Below are 16,900 nucleotides of genomic sequence, written 5' to 3' on the forward strand. Positions count from 1 at the left end.
TGAAGCTCCAAAAAGCACATAAAAGCAGCATAAAAGTAATCCATAGGACTTCAGTGGTTAAATCCATATCTTCAGAAGCAATATGATAGGTGTGGGAGACAAACAGATCAATATTTAAGTCCTTTTTTACTATGAATTCTCCTTCCTGCCCAGTAGGTGGTGATATGCACAAATAATGTGAATTGCCAAAAACAAAAGAAAAAGAATGTGAAAGTTAAAGTGGAGATTTATATATATATATATATATATATATATATATATATATATATATATATATATATATATATATAAAGGCTTAAATATTGATCTGTTTCTCACCCACACCTATCATATCGCTTCTGAAGATATACATTTAACCACTGGAGGTTTATGGATTACTTTTATGCTGCCTTTATGTGCTTTTTGGACCTTCAAAGTTTTGGCAACCACTCACTTGCATTGTATGGACCTACAGCTATTTTTCTAAAAAAATCTTTGTGTTCAGCAAGAAAAAAAGAAAGTCATACACATCTGGGGTGGCATGAGGGTGAGTAAATGATGAGAGAATTTTTATTTTTGGGTGAACTATCCCTTTAAAGCTGAAGCGTGAAATTTTCTGATGTTAAAATACTTTTTTCCTATCCCAATTTATTATGCACAGACAACTATAAGTAAGTGTAATGTGCAAAGAGAACTATAAGCGCAATAAACGATAAGAACTATAAGTTCTCTATAGAACCAAAAGGGAGATTTTTTGAAGAATTTTCATTCAGTACTTTTCCCAACAATGAGAGCTTATAGTGATGACGTTGGTCAAGCTCCAAAAGAAAGACTTAAAGGATCGCAACACCCCCTGATTTAGCACAGTTGAGCTCTCACCACATTCTTAAAAGATGCACTCATAGTGGGCGTGATCAGCAGCGAAGTGAGGGGAGAAGGGGGAGTGAACCCAACAACTGTCTGATCTAGTCACTTTATTTTAATAATGCAGTTAACAACATCAAAGATTCTCACAATTGCTCGTAACAGAATGCACAAATAACAAGATAACTCAGTTTCATAACTGACCAAGATGTTATGAAAATTCTTACATCACTTAACTCAAAGGCTCAAAATATATATGGGATTGATTCTAATTTAATTAAGAGGAATGCTACATTACTTTGTGCTCCAATTACACGTTTAATAAATAGATATATCAAAGAAAGAGTTTTTCCATATAGTTTGAAAACTGCTGTTACTTCTCATATTTATAAAACTGGCGATACTTGTGAACTATCTAATTACAGTCCCATTAGTATACTTCCAATATTATCTAAAATATTAGAGATGGTGGTAGCAAATCAATTAATAACACATTTAAATACGGGCCAAAATACTCTCCACCCTATGCAGTTTGGTTTTCGTGAAAAACATTCCACAGAATCAGCAAACTGTTATTTTTTTGGAAGAAATTAAAACCATGCTTGACAAGGGTGGAGTGGTTGGCACTGTATTTAAAGATTTAAAGCAAGCATTTCAGTTAATCACAATCTATTGATGTCTAAATTATCAACACATAATATATCCCCAAACACAATACAGTGGATGTCCTCTTATTTAGATTATAGACAACATTGCACTAGAATCAATGGACATTTGTCTTCTTTTACAATAGGGGTTCCACAAGGGTCCATTTTAGGCCCCTTACTGTTTAGTAATATATATATATATATATATGATGATTTACCGTCAGTTGCTCCAGGGGTTAAAATGCAGATGTACGCAGATGATCTACGTACATGCAAAGTCAAAACATCAAGTAGCAACGGAAAAAATTGATGACTGGATTAATTATTCTGGTCAGACACTGAATGTCTCTAAAACAGTTTGCATGTATTTTTCCATTAAGAAGAATTATATTACTACACCTGAGATCATAGTGAAAGGTCAGCGAGTAGAAGTGGTACACCATTTCAAATATTTAGGTGTGATTCTTGATAGTAACTTAACTTTTAAAAAAACATTAAGAAAAGCATAGGTATTGTAAAATATAATCTTAATCAGTTAAAATTGATCAGGAATCAAATAAGCACTGATGCAGCAAAATTATACATGCATTCAATGATACTGTCGCATTTGTCATTGTGTTACAACTTGGTCTCAGGCTAGCTGTACCACTATGAAACCTCTGTATAGATTGTATAAACGGACACGTAAGGTACTGGACAAGAAAATGAATTCTTACCATCATTGTAACATTATTAGAAAATATAATCTTCTGACTTTTGATAATTTGTTGTTTATGGCCAATGTAACGTTGCTATATAAGATTTTACATGATCTTGCCCCACAACCTCTCAAAAATGAATAACGCATCACTACATTATAAACAATTATAAACAATTTTATAATGCACACTACTGCTACAATGTTGACTAGGTCCTCTTCTAGAAGTGATTGTTATATTAAATATAGATCACCAAAATTTGGTAGATCAGTTTTTTCAGTAAGAGCAGTAGAATATTGGAATTCCCTGCCGAGGAATATTACAGAGTGTAGTACTTTAAAAAATGTTTTATTAGTGTTAAAAATTGGCTGAAAGAAAAACAGTCATGTGACCATTAGATTGAGCTGGTATGATTTGTGTATATTGATGTGATTGTGGATTGCAATATGTTGTATATTTTGACTGTATATATTTAAACATTTTTAGAATGTTTAACTTTGTGTAGGGTAATTATTCTTATTGTTATTATTATTGATGATCAATTGTGATTACACAAAGCTTTTCAGGGCAGTACTGCAACTGCCGCCGGGGGACTGCGGTTGAAATTGAGTTTCTAGCTAATACTGTTACTATATATATATATATATATATATATATATATATACAGGTGCATCTCAATAAATTAGAATGTCGTGGAAAAGTTCATTTATTTCAGTAATTCAACTCAAATTGTGAAACTCGTGTATTAAATAAATTCAATGCACACAGACTGAAGTAGTTTAAGTCTTTGGTTCTTTTAATTGTGATGATTTTGACTCACATTTAACAAAAACCCACCAATTCACTATCTCAAAAAATTAGAATACATCATAAGACCGATAAAAAAAACATTTTTAGTGAATTGTTGGCCTTCAGAAAAGTATGTTAATTTACTGTATATGTACTCAATACTTGGTAGGGGCTCCTTTTGCTTTAATTACTGCCTCAATTTGGCATGGCATGGAGGTGATCAGTTTGTGGCACTACTGAGGTGGTATGGAAGCCCAGGTTTCTTTGACAGTGGCCTTCAGCTCATCTGCATTTTTTGGTCTCTTGTTTCTCATTTTCCTCTTGACAATACCCCATAGATTCTCTATGGGGTTCAGGTCTGGTGAGTTTGCTGGCCAGTCAAGCACACCAACACCATGGTCATTTAACCAACTTTTGGTGCTTTTGGCAGTGTGGGCAGGTGCCAAATCCTGCTGGAAAATGAAATCAGCATCTTAAAAAGCTGGTCAGCAGAAGGAAGCATGAAGTGCTCCAAAATTTCTTGGTAAACGGGTGCAGTGGCTTTGGTTTTCAAAAAACACAATGGACCAACACCAGCAGATGACATTGCACCCCAAATCATCACAGACTGTGGAAACTTAACACTGGACTTCAAGCAACTTGGGCTATGAGCTTCTCCACCCTTCCTCCAGACTCTAGGACCTTGGTTTCCAAATGAAATACAAAACTTGCTCTCATCTGAAAAGAGGACTTTGGAACACTGGGCAACAGTCCAGTTCTTCTTCTCCTTAGCCCAGGTAAGACACCTCTGACGTTGTCTGTGGTTCAGGAGTGGCTTAACAAGAGGAATACGACAACTGTAGCCAAATTCCTTGACATGTCTGTGTGTGGTGGCTCTTGATGCCTTGACCCCAGCCTCAGTCCATTCCTTGTGAAGTTCACCCAAATTCTTGAATCGATTTTGCTTGACAATTCTCATAAGGCTGCGGTTCTCTCGGTTGGTTGTGCATCTTTTTCTTCCACACTTTTTCCTTCCACTCAACTTTCTGTTAACATGCTTGGATACAGCACTCTGTGAACAGCCAGCTTCTTTGGCAATGAATGTTTGTGGCTTACCCTCCTTGTGAAGGGTGTCAATGATTGTCTTCTGGACAACTGTCAGATCAGCAGTCTTCCCCATGATTGTGTAGCCTAGTGAACCAAACTGAGAGACCATTTTGAAGGCTCAGGAAACCTTTGCAGGTGTTTTGAGTTGATTAGCTGATTGGCATGTCACCATATTCTAATTTTTTGAGATAGTGAATTGGTGGGTTTTTGTTAAATGTGAGCCAAAATCATCACAATTAAAAGAACCAAAGACTTAAACTACTTCAGTCTGTGTGCACTGAATTTATTTAATACACGAGTTTCACAATTTGAGTTGAATTACTGAAATAAATGAACTTTTCCACGACATTCTAATTTATTGAGATGCACCTGTATATATATATAGTGAATTGTCCCTAAACAAATAAATAAATAATTTATACAGTGTTTTGTAAGCTCACAATACATTACTCACACTGGTCATATATATCTGTAATTTAATATGCAAATAAATGTCAAGACATGTACACTGTATTGAAAATATGTTTTTTACACTTTAATAATTTTTGAGACTTATTCCAAGATGATGATTTACAAATATAAGTGCTTAGATCAGTTAACACACTTACATTAGGGAAGGATGGATGGATCATGGATGGGTGGATCATGGATGGATAGAGTTTGTGTCTGGGACAATAAATATAAACCGTGTCTCTAAAGAGTCCCAGTCAGAGACACCGCACATCACCGCATATCTCAAAACTCTCACGTTAATAAAATGCTTTTAAAATTTAAAAGGTGTTGCATTTGAATGAAAGCCTGTCCTGTCCCTCTGTCAGCAGCCTGGGCTGGGGGGGGACTTGCGTCACAGTATTATCAACTCTCTCAACTGATTGATGGTGCTTGAGAGTTTGAAGCGCTGGTCACGTGCATGGCAACGACTCACTTGTCAAAGGGTAAAGGCCACGTTAACTCGATGGTCATTTCAAAAATAGCCAGAAAAATCCCTAAATTAACCTTTTTCCTCTTGAAATTAAAAATAACGAATGTTAACATTGCCTTCCCTTGTGTGCAAGATATATATACCCATTAATATGAAGGTAAAATAGTGCCTAAATGATTTGCATGTGCAGAGTAAGATTTGTAAAAGCGTAAATTACAGTAAGTTACAAGTGTGATTGAAAAATTTGCATGCACAGAGTAAGATTTGTGAAAGCGTATATCAAATTGCAAGCGAAAAATAAATTGCATGCACACAGAATGTTTTGCAAAGGTGTAAATCAAGTTGCAAGTTTAAGAAAAAAATATTAGCAATACTTTAATGCTTTGCATAAGTATATTTCAGTTTAATATTTAAGAGAGGAGAGATACCCAGAAGAACGACTCTTAGCCATATGAAGAACAAGCTGTCTGTCACGTTATTAAACCAATCAGGTCAGAGTAAACTGGTCAACAAAAACCTAATTTGATTGGTTACTAGAAGCAGGTAGACCCGCCTTCCCCCTAGCACTTGCAAAACTCTTTTTCAGTGAGAAATTCATGCCAAAAGTGTGAGCGCAACAAAGGGAAGACGGAACAGTGTATATCGGATTATTTCTGGAAAATATTTATGCCACAAACACAAGTCATTTACACATACAGACTGATTCTACGCAGTCAATCCATTTTGCTGTTCATGACACCCTTTCTTTGCTTGCATATCGCTGATTGCATGTTTGCAATGTTTTTGGCCATGTTTAGATGCAAAAACAGTGCCATAAGCACACACACACAAAAAAAAGGAAGTCCGAAGAGTACACACCAAATTTACTTTGTGTTAATATGCAATTACAGTTTCACAACACATGAATTACACTTATGCACAGCATTAAAGTATTGCTAATATTTTTTCTTATGCTTGCAACTTGATTTACACCTCCACACAATGTTCTGTGTGCATGCAATTTATTTTTATGCTTGCAATTTGATTTACGCTTTCACAAATCTTACTCTGTGCATGCAAATTTTTCTATCATGCTTGTAACTTCATTTATGCTTTTACAAATCTTACTCTGCACATGTAAATCATTTAGGCATAGTCATAGTTAACATCTCAAAAAATGTGTTGTAGTGTTTCATGACCCAGGTTCAATACAAGTCAATCTCAAATGACAGCATTTGTGGCATAATGCTGATTAAGACAAAAACATTTCGACCTGTCCCTCCTTTTCTTAAAAAACAAAATGCAAACATCTGGGTTCCAGTGAGGTACTTACAACAGTAGTGAAATGGAGGCCAATCTGTAAATGTTAAAATCCTCACAGTTTCAAAATTATAGCTACAAGATGTAAACATTATATGTGTTAACATTATTTTATTGTGATTAAAATTGCTTACTAACCTTTACTGTGTAAAGTCATATCCAATTTTACAACTTCGTTACCATGACAATGTAATGCTGTAAACTCTAAAACAAACGTAAAAACGATGATTTAAACAACTTTACAGCTCAAATAATACATACGTTTTAACAGAACAATTAATATTGGAGCCCCATTCACTTCTATAGTGCCTCACTGTAACAATGATGTTTACTTTTTTTGAAGAAAAGGAGGCACAAGTCAAAATAACTTTTTGTAATAATCAACATTATGTCACAAATGCTGTCGATTGAGCTTAAGTTGTATAAAACCCAGAATATTCCTTTAAATTTCAGTCTGTTCCTAACACAAAGCTATTGTATGGCTTCAGAAGACTTGGAAAATATTGCATAAGTCATATGGAGTATTGATTTTTGTCCTTTTAGGAGCTTGAAAGCTGTGGTTAATATGAACTGTCTTTTTATGGAAAAGAGGTGCGTGAAGTCTCTTTTTGTGTTCCACAAAAAAACAGCATATGGGTTTAGAACCACATGAGGGTGAGTAAATAATGACATAATTTTCATTCTGGGTAAACTATTCCTTTAAAATACCAACACAGCATTTTCATGCGAGGCAGAGTGCAACACTACCAGTCTCAAATGGGGCACAAACTTCAAGCCGCATATTATCTCATTTGTGCATGGCTTTTAGCTCTTTCAGATGCAAATGATGGAATGTTAATGTGGAATTAGCTGGAAATGTCGATGCTTTCATCTGCGTGCCGTTTACATCACATTGCTTTGAGACGGCAGAGAGGCTTCATCAAGCGTGTGCTGATGAACGCTGTCCTATTTCCATTCAGAGCCACCGTCTGCCCAGACATGTTTTAACCAACTCTATTCATATCGACTGGGCAATTTTGTAAAATAAGCAAGTACAAAATGCTGACATTAACATTCTAAAATGGGGGAGCTTCAGAACTTTTTTTAGTCTCAAAAGGGCAATGAAGATGCAGTTTTTGTAGGTCTGAACATACACACACTCAGCTATATAAATGGGGACAGAACATGGACATCTCTTGTTTTTATATAAAGTTAATTCTAAATAATAGAGACTTACCCTATCTCAATTTGCTTTATTTATGAATTGACTTTTCTAATTGAGGATGTCCCCGAAAGTCCCCAAAGGAAAATTTTGCTTATTTAGCTCACTTCTGGGGAAAAATGTTGTCCCCAAACTATTGCTAAGTGCATAAAAAAAAAAAAATTATATATATATATATAATTCATATATATATATATATATATATATATATATATATATATATATATATATATATATATATATATATATATATATATATAAATTTCTTTTTTTTTTTTTTTTGATTTTCATTTAAGACATTATTTAGTACATTTAGTAAGCAGTTTTCCTTTTGGGGACCATTGGCTCTTCCCAACTATGTAGGTGATTTCAGGTTTTACAATCCTTGTAGACAAAACCTGACCCTCAAACACACAAAGGCTCGCACCTGGCTGGGAGCTCAGACAGCAAATTATGGGAGATGTCCAGCACTTCAATCTTCCTGCTGTCACACACCCAGTCCGGAAGGTATTCCAGAAGATTCCTACAGGAGCCAGGAGACTTGGAAATTAACATTATCCCATTTAGAAAAGATTATTCGAATTGTGCAAGTGTGTAGGTAAAGGACATTATTGCTATACAATGCCTGGTAAACGAGTTTATTAACATCTGGTCACATTTTATATGATTATTTATTCTAAATGGCTGTGCAGCAATTTCACTTTCATTAAAAATACAAAATGTTGTGTCATATCTAGATATGACAATAGGTATTATGAAGGAACATATCAGTCGATGTATCACTTACCTTGATAGGTCCATATGTGTTAGATGGTTGGGAACAGGGTAGATGTTCACTGTGGTCAGACCTATGGAAAATAAGACCGTAAAATCACAGTTCTGAACAATCATCTGTAGCAGAGGCATAACATTTATTATAACTGAGGTGGGACAAGTCCCCGTCATTTCTAAAAATGTCTAAGTTTTACAAATTCTACTTTATATTTTAAGAGTTTTGGCCACCGGTAAATTAGTAAGCAGTAAGTGGTAAACAGTAATTTACCACAGCCAGTGCAAAATGCCTTTCATCAAGGACTGCTGGGCAAAAAAGTCAGGTTTGTAATCATTTTTTACACATTGCAGAGCACTGAACAAAACACACTAAGAAACTATTTATATGACAGTGATATACAATCACTAAGCACTTTATTAGGAACGCCTGTACACCTGCTGATTCATGCGATTATCTAATCAGCCCATCGTGTGGAAGCAGTGCAATGCATAAACTCATGTAGATATGGGTCAGGAGCTTCAGTTAATGTTCACATCAACCATCAGAATGTGGAAAAATGTGATCTCAGTGATTTCGACTGTGGCATGATTATTGGTGTCAGATGGGCTGGTTTGAGTATTTCTGTAACTGCTGATCTCCTGGGATTTTCATTCACAACAGTCTCAAAGTTTCCTCAGAATGGTGCCAAAACCAAACAACATCAAGTGAGCGGCAGTTCTGCGAATGGAAACACCTTGTTGATGAGAGAGGTCAACAGAGAATGGCCAGACTGGTTCAAGCTGACAGAAAGGCTACGGTAACTCAGATAACCACTCTGTACAATTGTAGTGAGCAGAATAGCAACTCAGAATGCTGAGGCTGCAGTAAGCAAAGCCTCACCAAAACTGGACAGTTAAAGAATGGAAAAACATAGCCTGGTCTGATGAGGAACACAGATGGTAGGCCCACTGCAGCCTCAGGTTTCTGTTCTTGGCTGACAGAAGTGGAACCCGACATGGTCTTCTGCTGTTGTAGCCCATCCGCCTCAAGGTTCGACATGTTGTGCATTCTGAGATCCTATTCTGCTCACTACAATTGAAAAGAGGGGTTATCTGAATTACCGTACCCTTTCTGTCAGCTCGAACCAGTCTGGCCATTCTCCGTTGACCTCTCTCATCAACAAGGCCTTTCCATTGGCAGAACCACCTTTCACTGGATGTTTTTTGTTTTTGGCACCATTCTGAGTAAACTTTGAGACTGCTGTGCGTGAAAATACCAGGAGATCAGCAGTTACAGAAATAATCAAACCAGCCCGTCTGGCACCAACAATCATGCAACGGTCAAAATCACTGAGATCAAATTTTTCCCCATTCTGATGGTTGATGTGAACATTAACTGAAGCTCCTGACCCGTATCTGCATGATTTTATGCACTGCACTGCTGCCACATGGTTGACTAATTAGATAATCGCATGAATAAGTAGGTGTACAGGTGTACCTAATAAAGTGGTTGATGAGTGTATGTGTTAACTTTTCGTGACATTACATAACCTAATTTATAGCCATGAACTAAGCTGATAAGTTTTATAATGTGTGCCCCCTACTTTTCAGATGCCCCTGATCTTAGATAAAGAAACAGGAAACTAGGAAACAAAATTAAAAAAAAAAAAAAAAAAAAAGAAATATAAAGCTTCAAACTTGTATTGTGTCTTACGGTTGTTATTGGTGTGGAGTGTGCGTAGAGTGAAGCCACTGAGTGTGAGGGCTCCGAGTTGGTTTCGCTGGCACTGCAGGGTCTCCAGACTGCAGGCCGAGCTCAGGTCCAGAGAAGTCAGTTGGTTGTCTCTCAAGTCAAGCTGGGTTAGATGTTTTATGGGCTCCAGAGTTTCACTTTTAACACAGCAGAGGCCATTTAACCTACACACAAACAACAGGCCTTATATTTGCCACAAATACACAAAAGACCATCACAAGAGAAGAATCCAAATGGCAAAAGAAAAAACTATCTAATAGTGGAATAAAGGAGAATATTTCTAAGACTGTAGAGCATTCAGATGATGGTGTCCACTGTGTCTTAAAGGGATAGTAAGTAATTTTATGGTTATGTTTCACTGTTTATTCTCATTTGTCTTCCTAAGCAACTGATATAATTGGATATATTGGACATTACATGCTCTACAACCAAGCATGGATGCATGAAGTTTTTGTTTATTCACTCTTCCAATTACAAGACATGGCTGGTCATGTGACCTCAACATGATGGCCACCATGAGGGGTGACCCACCTCATGTAGAATAAAATGACTGGATATCCATAACTGTAGTCTTCATTTAAAACCTGCCCCACACTAGCAGACTCGGAATAGCTCGATTTAGGTGAGGGGTGTCACACTTAGCAACTGTTGTTGCTAATCTTGCCCTCCTCAGTTGATGAGCCTGTCACACTCACCAATTAAGAATGGAGGATAGGTGTCACACTAAACAACTGCCTCAGACTTTTCTCAACGCTTCAATATCATGCCCCATTTTCGCAGCCAATCAACCTGAAGCTTGCCAAGAGCAAAAGCATTGTGCAGACATAAGCAATAACCATGAACAACAATCAGTGTTTCGTGGAATTTGTGCCTTATCATTTGCAGTTACACACGGAAAGAAGCAGAAGAAGAAGCGCCAAAAGGTTTGGACGAGACCACATTTGCGGGGTCGTGGGCAATATGGCTTGGCAATTTTCCAACAGGACTTGGAGGCAAGAACACGCTCTTAACAATTACTTATTACACGTGTGAATGTTTATAAATCGATATTAATAGACAGTTAAGGCATAATGTACAGCATGGGTACTCAATAGGCGGACACTGGTCTGGATCCGGACCAAAGGACAATTCAATCCGGACTGAGATCTAAGTCTTTGTGCTAATTATAAATATTTCCAGCACTATGCGATTATTCCCTAGCGCTGAACACACTTTTATTCCTGCTCTCCGTGAATATCTCCTGCTATAGGCGCCATATAATGCCTAATTTACTGTACGTAGTTGCAGGCGCGGTTATTAACAACAGTAGTGGAGACAACGCTACAGATACTGGCATCTTTCCCTTAAACACACTGAAGAAAACAAAAATGAAGCAAAGTGAAACTATCATCATCTGTTTGATATGTGATTCAGGTGGTTCAGCAAAGCCAGGTTTGTGCCAGGACGTGCCGCCTTTAGACTTTAATCAGCATGTTATGAGCCTTCATAATAAACAAACAGATTTTTGTTCTAATTTTGTGAATATTAATCAGAGATGTCATCATAGCATGGGTAGCAAGGAAAGCCTATTTACACTTAAATTAAGCAAACAGTATTTTAATGCTTCACTGTAGTTATGCAAATTGTTTGTTTGTTTGTTAGTAGATTCTCACTTGAAGGAAAATATAAAAATGGTCCATTCTTACTTTTACATTTTTAAAAAATTTTTCTCAGGGGACACCCTTGAGCCCCCATACAGTGTTTTTTATCCATCAAAAGGCCTCCATTGTCCCATACATACAATTGTGCTCAAAAGTTTGCATACCCTGGCAGAAATTGTGAAATTCTGGCATTGATTTTGAAAATATGACTGATCATGCAAAAAGGATGGAAAAGGATATAAAAAGATATCCAAAGCCTTGAAAATGCCAGTCAGTACTGTTCAATCACTTATTAAGAAGTGGAAAATTCGGGGATCTCTTGATACCAAGCCAAGGTCAGGTAGACCAAGAAAGATTTCAGCCACAACTGCCAGAAGAATTGTTCAGGATACAAAGAAAAACCCACAGGTAACCTCAGGTGAAATACAGGCTGCTCTGGAAAAAGACAGTGTGGTTGTTTCAAGGAGCACTTGAAAGTACACAAGTAGCAATTATTCAAATACATTCTCAGAAATGCTATATCTTTATAATATAAATAATATAATTATGAATAATATATGAATTTATAAAATAATTATAATATATAATATAATTTGTCATACAAACAGGCATGTTAGCGTCGAAGAGCAATATAATCGCTTCCGTCCTCTGAAAAACCCTTATTTCACCTTTATATATTCACATTTATGCATTTGCATTTGGCAGGTGCTTTTTTTTTTTTTATCCAAATCTGGATGAATATACGAACTGGAATTTGGCCTGAAGCTCACTGGTCACTGCCTTGGTCAAGTGTACCCATCCTACCGACTGTCAGCGATAATTTCAAACAAGCTGGATGTTGTTTAGGAGTTTGTAAAGTGATTATATTAGCAGAGAGTCCCAACGGTCAAGGGATTAATGACCTCCCAACTTTTTTTTAATTGGAAATTATTATTTAGTGCAATTTTAAAATGGCTAATAAACAAATATTGGTGTAATTTGAAGTTCAGAAAAACGTTTTGGGGCTAGTTGAAGATCTGTACTTATAGGTCAAGGTTGGGTTCACCCATGTTCTGTTTCACCTCCATCTGTATAAACAAAGAATCTTGACTCAACTGCTTCCTGTTATTAGAGGCGACACAGTTCACTAATGACTATCACTGTTAAAACGAAAGGGGTATTGAACTTTTCTGCTGCTCTAAGCCCTCCTGTGAACTCAAATTCCCGGCCACATCTGTTGTTTGCACACGTTCTGCCTGTGAGACTGGTGAATAAGTGAGGAATCTGAGGAGGGACTCTGTGTCAAGAGCACTGGGATAATCCAGCACAAAAACTCAAAGCTTGTTCAGGTGACAGACACCTTCCTGTTTCCTTCAGTCTGTCTTCTTCCCCCTGACTCTGCCAAAGGAGTTTCAGACCCTGTGTGAGTTTTCACAACAGCTCAAGATTTCTGCTTTATGAACCTAGCAGGATTTCTAATCCACAGCAGGTGCAGCCTGGTACCAGAAAATCCACAAACCAAAGTCAAAACTCAGCCTGTTTTAATCTGTTTAAATGTTGCAGTTATTAAAAGGAATATTCTGGGTTCAATACAAGTTAAGCTCAATTGACAGCATTTGTGGCATAATGTTGATTACCACAAAAATGTTTTTTGATTTGCCTACTTCTTTAAAAAAAAAAAAAACTGGGTTAAAGTTAATGGGACCAATCAGTCGACATTGAAATACTCATTGTTTAAAAAGTATAGCCACAAGACAAACAATATGCATGTTAACATGATTTTAGTGTGATAAAATCGCTTTCTAACCTTTTCTATTACAGCCAATTTTACAACTTTGCTGTCATGACAATGTAATGTCAACAAACTTTAAAATGACTGTAAAAATAACAATTTAAACAACTATATAGCTCAAATAATACATTAGTTTTATCAGAAGAATTAATGTAAGTGCTTTTATAAAATTATAAGCTTTAAATTTCTACTTTTAAACCCTCCAAAAATTTGCCCCAATCAGTTCTAGTGCCTCACTGTAACCTCGATTTTTTTTTTTTTTTTTTTAAGAAAAGGGAGGACAGGGAGTCACGTTACGCCATGCGAGGATCGGACGTGTGAACGGCGAGCTCTGCGCACTTTGCTAGTTTTAACACTTTTAATGACATAAACCGGTGAGATTCGACTCTGTTCCATAACTGTTCTAGGAGGACAATATGTCAAAGAATTCAAAATCCTCAGACTCTGGAGACATTAAAAGACACTCAAGCTGATGCCCCTGAGAGGGAGTCGATTTAGTCGGGGAAGTGCGGGAAATGCGGCAAGAGATGCCGAACATGTCAGCAATGCTGATGAAGGTCGCTGCTGACTTGGAGGCAAAGTTCAATGATGTGGTTACAAGAGTGGGGGATGTCGAGAAATGGATCGATTACCTGGAGTCATCGGAGAGGGAATTATCTGCTAGCGACAAAGGTGGATTTGGAGCGTTTCTGGGAGAAGTTGGAGGACATGGAGAACCGTAGCTGGCGGAATAACATCCGAATTGAATTTCTGAGGGCAAAGAGGGACAGGATATGGTGAAATTCCTGGATGAACTCTTTCCGAATCTGCTCGACATAGCAGGCCATAAGATGGAAATCAAGCAAGCTCACAGGGATCCTGCTCGGCGATCCACGGAGGGAAACAGGCCCCGATCAATTCTGGCTAAATTTCTGAAATCATCCGATAAAGATCTTGTGTTATGCGAGGTGAGGAGTAAAGGAAAGCTTTCTTGGAAGAACCACAGCATTTTCTTGTTCCCAGACTTTGCGAATTCAACAAGAGAGAAACGTGATCGATTCAAGGAATGCAAGAAACCTTTACATCAACGGAAGGTTGCTTTTGCACTGATATTCTTGGCCAAATTGAGAATAGATGCTAAGGATGGCCGTAAAACATTCACATGCCCACAGTAAGCGATATCCTTCATAAAGTCAATGGAGTGAGCAAGTCATCTCGTTGTACTCACGTTGCAGCTGAGTGGACCGGCTCACTGAACATTCACTTGACCGTTAGAAGAAGCTGCACGAAGCTAAAGAATTCTATCTTGATTTCTATAGTTCCACGTCTTTGTCTACTAATGAAGATATTAGAAACGTTGTGGAACCATTAGAATTTACTAAACTGACGACTAAGCAAAAAACTTTCTCTTGATTCTGAGATAACCTTGGAGAAGCATGGCGAGGTAATTAAGGCCCTGCCCACAGGCAAGGCTCCGGGGCCAGACGGCTTTGCCGATGAATTTTTTAAATCTTATGCTATAGAACTGGCTGCAATTTTGCTAGAAGTTTATATGGAATCATTAAAGAATGGAAAGCTTCCGCCAACCATGACAAGCCCGGATCAGTCTGATTCTTAAAAAGGACAAAGATCCAAGCGAGTGTAAGAGTTACCATCCAATTTCCCTGATCCAGCTAGACATTAAAATATTGTCAAAAATTTTGGCTAACTGATTAAGTTATGACATCTCTTATACATATAGATCAGGTGGGGTTTATTCGGGGCCGTAGCTCTTCTTATAACATTAGGTATTTCATCAATATCATGTGGTCGGTGGCGAATGATCAGACTCCGGTTGCTGCCATCTCACTTGACGCCGAAAAAGCTTTTGATATGGTAGCGGCGGTACAAACAAATGGATTAATTTCAGATTATTTTACTCTGGATAGGAGCACCCAGCAGGGTTGCCCTCTTTCCCCATTATTGTTCTGTCTTGCCCTGGAACCATTAGCAGCCACGATAAGAAAGGAGGATGATTTTCCAGGGGTGCTGGCGGGAGGTGTGGCGCATAAGCTTTTGCTTTACGCAGATGATATTTTATTATTCGTCTCCGACCCTACTAGATCTATGCCTTGCCTCCACAGTATTAGTAATTCCTTTTCTAAGTTCTCAGGATACAGATTTAATTGGTCTAAATCCGAAGCTTTGACTCTCACAGCATACTGGCAAAAAAGCTGTAATGGCTTTTCAGCAGGGTGCCTTCCAGTGGCCCAAACAGGGCATTAAGTATTTGGGTATTTTATTCCCAGCAAATTTGTGTGATTTAGTTAGAGTTAATTTTGACCCTTTAACAAAAAGGTTTGAGCGATGTGGGCAGGTGGGCTTCATTACATTTATCTATGATTGGGAAGGTTAATGTTATTAAAATGAACTGTATTCCAAAATTCAACTACCTGCTACAATCTCTCCCTGTAGATGTCCCCCTCTCTTATTTCAAGCAATTTGATAGCATAGTGAAGTCCTTCATTTGGAATGGTAAATGTCCCAGATTACATTTCAGTAAGTTGCATAGGCCGATTGACAAAGGTGGCTAGGCCTACCAAAGATTTTGTTTTATTATTATGCATTCCGTCTCAGACATTTTGCTCATTGGTTGCTTCAACCTGAGAGAGCCCTCCCTGGTTTTGTGTTGAACAGGAAGTTCTTGCCCCTATTTCGCCATAGCAAAGCCTTTCTAACAAACTAAACAGAGAAGTTAAGTTACAGCCCGTTATCTCGCAATTGCACGCGGTATGGACAAACATGTCCAGTGTGTTTAATTCTGACATTTATTTAAATGTTGCTTCAAGCATATGGCTGAACCCTAAATTAAATTAAATTAAATTATATAGTCCCCTTTCGGACAACTCTTCCATTCTGCTTCTGCCCACTTATAGGCAGAAACTGAAACAGAAAGCACCCACCCTCAGAACGATCCAGTGCTGGTCGGACCAATCAGACTCTACGCTACAAGACTGTTTTGATCTCGTGGACTGGGAGATGTTCCGGTGCACCTCTGATGACGACATCGAGCTTTATGCTGATAGCGGAATGTGTTTCATCAGAAAGTGCGTAGAGGATGCTGTTCCGACCAAAACAATATGGATCTACCCCAACCAGAAACCTTGGATTAATAGCGATGTTCGCATGGCACTTGATGTGCGGACCTCCGCTTTTAATTCTGGGAATGCGGAGGAGCATAAACAAGCCAGTTATGCCCTCCGCAAAACTATCAGAGCAGCAAAACGCCAGTACTGGAACAAGACTGAAGGACAGTTTAACACCACCAACTCTAGAAGCATGTGGCAGGGAATTTATATTGTCACGGACTTTAAAGGGAATAAAAACTCTGCCGCAAACACCGCTGCCTCTCTCCCGGATGAGCCAAATAATTTTTATGCTCGTTTCGAGGGAAATAACACCACCCTCCGTAGAGAGCTCTCGTGGCCGAAGCTAAAGAGGTTAGTTCATTCTCCGTCTCTGTAGCGGATGTAACCCGATCCT

At 37.8% G+C, this 16,900-nt stretch overlaps 1 protein-coding gene across 1 annotated transcript in view; it reads right to left on the reverse strand.

Moving 5' to 3' along the window:
• The window catches only part of LOC127415636 (PH domain leucine-rich repeat-containing protein phosphatase 2-like), an 87,139-nt gene that overhangs the window by 10,749 nt on the left and 59,490 nt on the right, over positions 1 to 16,900 (reverse strand). The window contains exons 9-11 of the mRNA XM_051654409.1: positions 9,950 to 10,152; positions 8,273 to 8,333; positions 7,913 to 8,008 (exon numbers count right to left, since the gene is read on the reverse strand). Coding sequence (XP_051510369.1) covers positions 7,913 to 8,008; positions 8,273 to 8,333; positions 9,950 to 10,152 — 360 coding nt within the window. The remainder of the gene's footprint in view (positions 1 to 7,912; positions 8,009 to 8,272; positions 8,334 to 9,949; positions 10,153 to 16,900) is intronic.

The sequence above is a fragment of the Myxocyprinus asiaticus genome, chromosome 2, assembly GCF_019703515.2.
Source record: "Myxocyprinus asiaticus isolate MX2 ecotype Aquarium Trade chromosome 2, UBuf_Myxa_2, whole genome shotgun sequence".
Taxonomy (NCBI): domain Eukaryota; kingdom Metazoa; phylum Chordata; class Actinopteri; order Cypriniformes; family Catostomidae; genus Myxocyprinus; species Myxocyprinus asiaticus.